This window comes from Gracilinanus agilis, chromosome 3 (genome assembly GCF_016433145.1).
Source record: "Gracilinanus agilis isolate LMUSP501 chromosome 3, AgileGrace, whole genome shotgun sequence".
Taxonomy (NCBI): Eukaryota; Metazoa; Chordata; class Mammalia; order Didelphimorphia; family Didelphidae; genus Gracilinanus; species Gracilinanus agilis.
In genome coordinates this window covers 605,129,703-605,139,944 of record NC_058132.1, presented here as the reverse complement: position 1 = coordinate 605,139,944, position 10,242 = coordinate 605,129,703, and the positions used below count along the sequence as shown (strand labels likewise).

Sequence of the window (10,242 nt, the reverse complement as noted above, 5' to 3'; positions counted from 1 at the left end):
CTCTCTCTCTCTCTCTCTCTCTCTCTCTCTCTCTCTCTCTCTCTCCCTCTTTATCATTTATGGACTTTCTAGTACAGAAGCTCCCTCCATCTGTACAGACTTACAATCCTCATGTAAATTCAATTCTTAAAGAGCTTCCTGGGACACTGAGATGTCAAACAGTCAATAAACATTTATTAAGTGCTTGCTGTTTCAGACACCATGCACTTGCCAGACTTGTTTACGGTCACACAGTTAGTATGTGTCATGGATCTAAGTCTTTTTTTCCTTGAAAGTCAGTCCTCTAAGTGCACTGATGAAATCACAGCTACTTAAAGTTTTCTGAAGCATGAATACGTGGTAGAAGGTAATTTTGTAAATGGTTACACATATGCAGATTTATTCTTTTAAAGTTCAATTTTCCTTGAAATTCACACTTCTCCCTTTACTTCTGGTAATAGAGATAACAATGACAACAATAAGAATAGCTTATATTTGCTCATTTTATAGCATAATAAACCCCACAAAGAAATACTCATTTGTCAATCCATAGCACGAGAAACTTTAACCTTTGTTCATTACCGAAAGATCCAGCATGCCGTTCTTGTGGACAAAATTGTTAGTCCCATCTATATGTTCGGTATCTTCTAAATAGCTGTAATTGATGCAGGAGTCAGTTAGACTTCGGGGCAGGTTGGCACATGCCAGAGGTTCATGGGGCATCTCTGGGATAGGCACCTGGTTGCACAACTTCCTCATGTGCTCGCTGAAAAAGTCTGCATAGCCCACATTGAATGATGCCAGGGTGGTGTTGAAGGTTGCCACTGTGATGGTGGAGATCTGAGATCGTACTGAGAAAGGGAAAACAATGTCTTACCATTCCCTTCTGAGCCCACAACATTGTTTCTTTTCCACAATAGACACAATAATAATCACTATGGTTTTAGCCTCACAGATTTCTGCTCTCTTGCTACAATATTAAAACTGGGCTAACCCACTACAAAAATCATGAAGATGTCACCACTCTCAAATGTGCTAATACATAAAATAAGGTTTCTTAATTTTTTTGTGTCATGGACCCCCTTAGCAGCTTGGTGAAATCTATGGCCTTCTGACAATCATGTTTTTGAAGTCAAAAATAAAACACAGTAAAATACACAAGGAACCTATTATGTTAAATAATCCATATTTCTCTAATATTCTAGATTCCTTCTCCTTCCACCCAAATAATTTTACCAATCCTCTGCTCTAACCACTATCTCCACTATCACTGCTTTTAAATTGCTGAGCACTGTCAAGGAGTGTACAAAATTTGATACAGAATAGTCTTAGCCTAACTTTTTAATCTTATTTCCCTCTACTTTTCTTCGTGTTCATTTCAAGGTAGACTACTCAGTACTTAAACCCATTATTTTCCATCTTTGGGTCTTTGTTTACATGCTATTATCTCCTTCCCAATCATGCACAATTCCTCCTGTGTTTAATGCCTACCTGTCTTTAAAGCCAAGATCAAATACTATTTCTGCTGCAGAACATCTCTTTTCCAACAGTTCTAAATCCTATTTCTAAGATTCTCCATTGGAAGTTTCCTCCTCTAAACTCCCAGAGCATGCAGTTTGATGCTTTCATTGCACTCTTACATACTACCTTATATTTATTTGTACACATGATATGTTCCTTGATAGACTTCATGAAGACAGAGACCATGCATTATTCTGTTTAATATTTATTATTTCTTAATAGAATGTAAGTTCCTTGAGGACGGAGATTATCTAACTCTTGATGTTCATCTCTAATACTTAGTACAGTGTCTGGCACATAGAAGTCCCTCAATGTCCATAGATTGATTTGCATTTTCCATAATGCCTAGTACACTAATAATGGAGATACTTAACACTGATTTATTTATTTAAAGTATTACAATATTTTAATATCATAAATTAATTAAATAATAAACCATTTTTGAATAATAATCATAAATCAGTTCATCATTATCCTCATGCAGGACATAATACTTGTTTTTGAGTATTTAAAGGACTGAAATGTAGGGTATAGATTTGTTCTACATGGTCCTAGAAGGCAGACCTATGAGATGTGTGTCAGGAGTTGCAGAGGCACATTTAGGCTTAAGTTAAGGGGAAAAAATAACTAAAGTTAAGAACTGTGCAAGAGTAGAACAAGTTGCTTCAAGAGGAAGTAAATAACCTCTTCCTGAAGAACATTAGGTAAAAGCCAGATGAATACTTGTTGGGTATTTTGAGTCTAGATGACCTGTGGGTTCCCTTCCAACTCTGAAATTCTGTGATTCTCTAATATTAATTGATTAATTCATTAATTTCCCTCATCACAACTGATCAGTTTTCCTCCTATTCTACTTTGTATTTAATTCTTATAGTTGTATTTTTATATGTCCCCTAACTCCTGGGCTGGGTTCTCATAGTCTAAGAAAGATCATTCATGAATGGTCTTTGAAATGTAGCAAAGCACTGACTAGTAGACCATTTAGAGAACTGACATTCTTTTTTTATTACATTTTTTTCAATTATATGTAGAAAAAAATTTTGAAAATTGCTTTCTGACATTTTACAATTCAGATTCTCACCCTCTCTCTTCCCCTTCCCTCCAGTAGTGGTAAATAGTCAGATATGTTATACCAGTGCTTTTATGTAAGACATAGTTCCACATTTCTCATTTCATGGAAGAAGACACTTAACACATACATTAAAAAACTCAGAAAGGAAACAAAGTGAAAGATGGCATGCTTTGATTTGCAATGAGACTGCAACAGATCTTTTGACTGTGGATAGCATTTTTCATCATGATTTCCTTGGGGTGATTTTAGAACCTTCTGCTGATAATAGTTTAGTACTTCACAACAACTGATCAGTTTTATCTATTTTTGGATCACTGACTGAATTTAAAGATCCAAATTTTATCTATTGGAATTAAAATATTGAATTCTGACCATGTCCATTTTGTCCTTCTCAATCATTGTTATTACCCATGTGTTTTAGGTAGAGAAAAGGACTTTTAAAAAATTGAAGTGAAGTGGCTGGAAAGAAATGCCATGATGGAAGCCACTACTGAATCATTTAGCAACCAAGAAGAGAACAAAAGAAGTCAGAGATGCCAGTAACATGGGGATATGCCATGAAAACTACATGAGTCAAATAAGGCTTTTGCCCCAAAGTGCCAATCTCCAGATATCATGCTTCTGAGTCTCTGTAGGCACCCTAACTACTACCTAGAGATTCTTCATTGATTCTAGTTGTTACGTGGGCATCCCTCCATTTAGGTACTATCCCTATTGTATTCTTAATCTCTTTTCATCACAGTGTGCTCTGTCTACCCTTAGTCACTCTCTTTCCCTAACCCCCACCCCCAGCTGTTTTTGTTTCAGGTGAAAGATTTCCTAGACATAGAAAATATTAAATTCTGTGTCTTAGCCATATTCTCTTTGGCTCTATGAAGGCTTTGACTTTCTGTCCTAGCTTTTGCACTGTTGCTGTTCAATTGTTTCAGTTATATCTGACTCTTTGTGACCCCATTTGGGGTTTCCTTGGCAAAAATACTGAAGTAGTTAGTCATTTACTTCTCCAGCTCATTTTACAGATGAGGAAACTGAGGTAAACAGGGTTAAGTGACTTGTCCAAGCTTATGTAGCTAGCAATATCTGAGGCCAGATTTTAATTCAATAAGATGAGTCTTCTTGATTTGAAGCCTGGCATTCTATCCACTGTATCACCTAGCTGCCAGATGCTATTGATTTTACATTTATTTTATGAAAATTTCCAGGTATCTCCTCCTTCCTTGCCCTCCCCACACTAGAGAAGGCAGCATTTGACCAGAAGATATATGTATATACATATATATAAAAAGATATTTTGCTTGTTTCTATTTATCAGTTCTTTCTCTGGAGATGGACCTACCCAAGTCATTCTTCAAACAATAAATCAGTTGCTGTATATAATGTTCTCATGGTTAGGTTCATTTTCCTCTTCATAATTTCATGTAGGTCTTTCCATTAAAAATAGCCTTTTGTCATTTCCTTCAGCATAATGGTATTCTATCATAATCATATGCCACAACTTTGTGAACCATTCCCCCAAATGATGGGCATCCCTGCTAGATAAAATAGCTACTACTATGGAGATGTAGAGTAGGAATTTTTTTAGGATGAATAAGATATGCCCAAATAGAGAACAGAAGAAGACATTCCCACTGACAATTTTTATATAATACTAATTCAGAAACAGAAAAAGGACCGTTGCTTCCCCCACCTCAACCTTACGTGAATTCTTGCTAGAACACAGAACATAAACATACCTTCTTTGACAGTATTTTCTCCATGGCTGTTTGAATGATCTGGTAAATCACTGACCAGTGTATGATGGGAATGGGAGTGCCTTGCACTCAGACTCTCCATTTCAGTGGCTGCATCAGAACTTCCCCGTCTGGTGAACTTGCCTAAGGTGAAAAAAGGTATTTCTTTTTTCAATTTGTAAAGGATCCTATTTAACTATTTAATTATTCTTTATCTTTGAAAAAAGACATAGGAGGAGGTAGGAGCAGTGAGAACGAAATGGAGCTTAGCCAGAAATACAGACAATCTTGCTCTCCTTAAAATTTAGGATCAGGCTCTATATGAAACTTCCTGAGGATGGGTTGAATCTATTCTAACACAAATCCAGCAACCACCTGTCATATTGGTCAGCTATTGGTTCTTTTTTTTTTTTTTAAACCCTTACTTTCTGACTGAGAATCAATAATGAATATCAGTTTCAAGGCAGAAGAACACTAAGGCTTGGCAATTGGACTTAAGTGACTTGCCCAAGGTCACACAGCTAAAAAATATCTTTATCCAGATTTTAACCCAGGACCTGCCATCTGAAGGACTGATGCTCTATCTAGTGGGCCACCTAGCTGCTCCCAACTATTTGCTCTTAATGTTAGCCAATGTTATTGCTTTTTTTTTTTTTTACCTGTGATTCCATTGCTATGGGGAAATTCTGGGTGAGAAAAATCCTTCAGACTATGCAGATCAGCCTCCTACAATGTATAATTATTGAAAGTTTCCTGGGGAACACTAAGAAGTTAGTTGCCTAGCCCAGGTGCACATAGTTTGTCATATTAGGAGCTGAGCATGAACCCTAATTTTCCTAATTCTGAAACCTTAATCAAACTCCCTATTGTTCCCTTATATTATTTCTATTATTACATTATAAAAATGATATTTGTATATAGCAGGGTTATTAAACTAACTTTGGATCCATAATGCTTCGTGGGTCTTTGAGCACTTTAATGCTAGGTCTCTGGAACCACGTGATTTGATAATTAGAAGTTATCTAGATCACTCAAAGGAAATTTTCAGATAATTGCCTATGCTCTGTTTTGATTGTGAAGACATGGAATTATTCTGTACTTGGAACTTGTACTTCTTCAAGATCTTTAGCCTAGCTCCTCCAGAAAGATTTTGAAGTTCTATATTCTTTAAAATATTAGATTGGAACATCACAGAAAACACTTGAGTCTTGCTGTCACCTAATATGGTGGTTTGCCAGCCTCCTTTATCAATGCCACGTCTATCTTCTCCAAGTCCAGAGAAGCTCCCAAATGAGAAGGTGCTGCGGGTGGGTGACACATCCAGGTGATCTTCATGAAGCAGGAAAGGCACTCCCATTCGACGCTGTCTTCTCTTTCCCGTATGGTGAAATGGGATAGAACCTTTGCGTTCTCGGTCTTCCTTTCGACTTTTAAACTGCAGAATGGAGGAAATCAAGGAGAGAGACAGACAGACAGACAGACAGAGACAGAGAAACAGAGACAGAGAGACAGAGATAGAGAGACAGAGATAGAGAGAGAAATAGAGACAGACAGAGAGACAAAGACAGACAGAGAGACAGAGACAGAGACAAAGACAGAGAGACAGAGAGACAGACAGAGAGAGAGACAGAGAGACAGAGAGAGAGAGAGAGAGAGAGACAGAGAGACAGAGAGAGAGAGGTAAGGGTAGGGGTAGGGATATAGGTAGAGAGGGAAAGAAAAGGTCACAGGAATGATTGCACACAGTTCAGTTATCCAGAGACCTTAAAATTGGTAGTAAAAAAACAGACAATATTCTGGGAAAAGGACAGACATAGAACAAATCACTGATGCTGCCCAAAATAGAGCAAGGGAAGAAAACATATAACTTTCATTGAAGTATTGACTGGCATGTGTCTTCCCTTGCTCTATTTTGGACATCAGTGACTCATCTGTCTGCCCGTTTACTGGAAAGCTGCCTGCTACCTAAAAATAGGGAACAAAGATAGGCACAGGTAGTTTTTTCCACTCACTTCTACTTGTGGTCTGTTAGCCCAGTAACAAGAAAGCCAAGGTAATGGGTCTCAACATGAAAGCCAGTCATCAAAAGCAGTCAATTTGAAAATATGTGGCAATGGACACAAAAGGAGAATTGGGTGAGATCCAGTGAGTGAATACTGTGAATACACATTATCAGTACTCTGGGAAAAAGATACAAGCAAACCAATGTATATGGCATACTGTCTTCCTAGATAAATAATAGCAGTAAACAGAATTAGGATTGTCATTGTCTACAGGGGCATCTATACCCTTTTCCATGGGACAATATTGCCTCCTTCTAGGTATCTAGTTGAGTTAGTTAGGGTTGTTTATTTCTTTCTTCAATAATACATTTCGCATCTTTGCTGGTTTCACTCACCTTCTTAAAAATGTTCATGCCCAAATCTGACGACAGATCGGGAACTGCAGATCTACGCAAATTGGTCAAGGACACTTTGGAAAAGGCTTCTGTACTCAGAGATTTTTCTTCCTCGTTACATTTCATAGTGAGATCCTTAAAAAAAATAATAAAGTCAGATGTGGAAAAAAATCAAGCCAATGGCTGATAACTCCTGTAAGTTCTATTAAGATGATGCAGTTCTTTTTGAGGTCTTATTTGTGGATAGTTATTAGATTATTTGCTTTCAAATTGCCCATTAAGTATTGAACTTTTAAAACCTGGCATTTCCCAACTACTGCATTTTGTCATTGCAAGAAGACCTTATTTCATGCATTATTAACTTCTTGTCCTACTTTTCTGGGGACAAACACCATGCTGTGGTGCTGCATAGTCTAAAAGTCTGGAAGTCTTATTTCCTGGTTGTATTAAAATGAAAGAACAAGATATTTGGGTGCAATGAAGAATTTTCACTGCAATGATTCATCCAAATAGCCACCCACTTTAGCTAGAATTATCCTCCAGCAGGTGAAAGTGCATATTTTTGCTATTTCAAGCTCCCCTTTTATATAGTTACTCTTTGCTTTCAAAATTCCATAATTATATCATATGCTAGAATTTTTCTAATATGATACTTTCAATTAACTAAATTTGAAATGTTAGAAAGCTTTCTGTACAGCGAAAGGTGATATTAGATGCTTTCTCTCCCAGCTCTAAAACTATGTTCCCATGAGCCCCCTCACACTACTTCAAAATTTTTGTACTTTGTTACTTTTATAGTGAAAGATAAATAAACTAATGGGTTCATTTTTTTAACAATTTTCAGAATCTTTTAATGAGGAAAGGTAGAAATATTCAGCATATTTTCTCAAATATCTACATTTATCTTTAAAAATTGAGTCACTAATGTTCAGTACAAGTATAATATTTAGTACTTAAGTGACCCTGGGCAAGTCATTTTATACTTTTTCAGTTTTTTTCATCCCTAAAATGGCATCAATAAGTTTCACTGACACCTCATGGAAAAGCTGTGTGTAAAGCGGCTTGTACATATTCACAAGCTCATAAATGTGGGGCATTAACATTTTTATTTTATTCGAATGCTTTAAAAGTTGTCTATTTAATTGTGGCATATATGTTTAGCTCAGTTTACCAGAATATTTCCTTTAGTAGAACATTCCATTTTATATCAGCAGAGCCTTAAATGTATGTTAGTGAATTTAATAGGTTCTTGTTTGGGGGCTAAATTTTCTGGAAAAGAATGGTAAAAACACCCAAACTCTAGCAGCAAAAGACATAGGAAAAATAAAAGTTTATGGCCATCCTCCAAATAGAATAAGCCCACAATGCAATGATAGTCATTTGCAGAGATAAAGGAGAAAGTAAATACTTGTCAACTTGTTTAAACATTAAAAAAAATTAATCCTCACATCCCACCTTAGAACTGATACTTAGTATTGTTCTAAGGCAGAAGAGTGGTAAGGACTGGGCATTGGGGTCAAGTGACTTGCCTAGGTTCAGACAAGTAGCAAGTGTCCAAGGACATATTTGAACTTGGGACTGCCTGTCTCTAGGAATGGCTTTCTATCCACTGAATCACCTACTTGTCCCCTGTTTTTAATTTAAAAAAGCTAACCTCATCATCTGTCTTAGTAACAACTCTAAGACAGAAGGGCAAGGCTAGGCAAATTGGGTTAAGTGACTTGCTGAGGATCTTACAACTAGGAAATATCTGAGATCATATTTGAACCCAGGTCCTCCCAACTCCAGATATGACTCTTAATCCACTGTGCCACCTCACTGCCCCAGTGCTTGGTAATTTGTAAAGTGATTATTCCAGAGTGTATAAAAACATTCTTACTTGGGTTTTATGAGTGTTCACTAGCGAGGGAGTTGCTGCCACCATGGAGCTGCTGCGAGGTCTGGGCAGGTGCAGAATCTCTGGCTCTGGGGACTTTTCTGGCTTCTCTTCTAACATATGCCTTAATCTTTGCAGATAATACATCAGGGACCACTGAGTGCCTTCCTCTGACCAATGGGGCTGGAGCAGGCAGCGTAGTACAGCAACATCAAAGTAGGTGGCATAGCGGGACCTTTGGCAAGGAGGTATCACCAGAGAAGCCCTGTTCCATATCAAATCAAGAAATCAGCAATCATTCAGTAAACTTCTAGGGAAAATCTGTCATGTGTCATGCACTGTGCTAAGTGCTTGGGATATACGGACAAGTAGCCACTGCCCAGAAGGAGCTTATATATTCACCTAGGGCAGGAGGTTCTAATTTAATTCATTTATTCATTCTTTTGTCTATCCATTCATTAATTTGTCTATTGATTTTTGCAGCATGGACCCTTTGGCAGTATGGTGAAGACTATGGAAACTTCAGAATATTTTTAAAATAAATACAATCAAACACATGGGATCATGAAGGAAAAAATTATATTTAAATAGTTATCAAAATATTCTTTAAAAGTTCAGGGCCCCCAGGTTAAGAACCCCTAGCCTAGGATGACACATATAATTACAGATAAGTAAATCAACTTATACTAAATAAATATGAAGTGTTTTTCAGAGTGTTGGGAATTAATAACTGGGAGAATCAAGTAAGACCTATTGAACTTAACCTTGAAGGAAGTTGCCACTTCCAACTTGAAGGATGAACATTAGTAATTTCAAGGTTAGTAGATTCTCACTTAACCATACACCTCATTGTACCTCAACAAATTTTATATGACTTTAGGAATCATCTCCATTTTTGCAATAGGATAGATTTCTGATGGCTCCTGGAAATACTCAGGGAAAGTCATATTCTAGCTTTAATTGCTTCTCAGTGTGCTCTTATCCCATTCCACCTAATTAAGACACACTACAAATTCACAAGATCTCAGCAAATCTCATGCTTATCTTGCATGGTAAATTTGGAACTGTCTCTGTTTTGCAATGGGATAGATTTCTGGTGTCCTCAGGCAACACATAGAGAAAGTCACATTTTAGATTTAACTATGAAGTTTTCTCAGATTCTCTTAATTCTTTGAAATTAGATCTTTTCAGCCATTCAATCTGGACTTGATGGGTTTCCCTCTACTCTTAAAAACATAGGTTTATATATCCAGATCAAAGATTCTTCCCTTTGCTAAGGATATATGTCAAAAGTTATTTTTTCAAGAGCCAACTACTTTGTGCTCAGAATCAGGACAAATATCAAAGATCTGCACTTGCACTTCAATCTCTACTCCATAACCACATTTCTATACAGGTGAAATCAGATTGGACTAATGAGACTTAAAGGGGGAAAAGTCATAAGAGGGAAGTGACTAAGGAAGGGGTGTAGAAGTAGGAGCCCCAGTTCCATAACTTTTGGCTTGGAGGCTTGCAACTTTCTTAGTATCTGTTGATGAAGCCAGCTTCCAGGAGTCCTTCAAAGGAAGGGAACATCAAGCAATTAGCCTAACGTTTCATCTTTAAAGGATCTTTTTAGGTGAAATATAGCAGAAGAATGGATCAAGTTATAAATTAAGGATAAAAA

General features: G+C 37.0%; 1 protein-coding gene across 3 annotated transcripts in view; it reads right to left on the bottom strand.

Annotated features, from left to right (window-relative positions):
• UNC80 (unc-80 homolog, NALCN channel complex subunit) overlaps positions 1–10,242 on the bottom strand; it is a 233,058-nt gene that overhangs the window by 181,173 nt on the left and 41,643 nt on the right. For all 3 annotated transcript variants that reach the window (XM_044667510.1, XM_044667509.1, XM_044667511.1), the window contains exons 8-12: positions 8,580–8,841; positions 6,701–6,835; positions 5,521–5,737; positions 4,306–4,446; positions 562–830 (exon numbers count right to left, since the gene is read on the bottom strand). In XM_044667510.1, the coding sequence (XP_044523445.1) occupies positions 562–830; positions 4,306–4,446; positions 5,521–5,737; positions 6,701–6,835; positions 8,580–8,841 (1,024 nt within the window). The remainder of the gene's footprint in view (positions 1–561; positions 831–4,305; positions 4,447–5,520; positions 5,738–6,700; positions 6,836–8,579; positions 8,842–10,242) is intronic.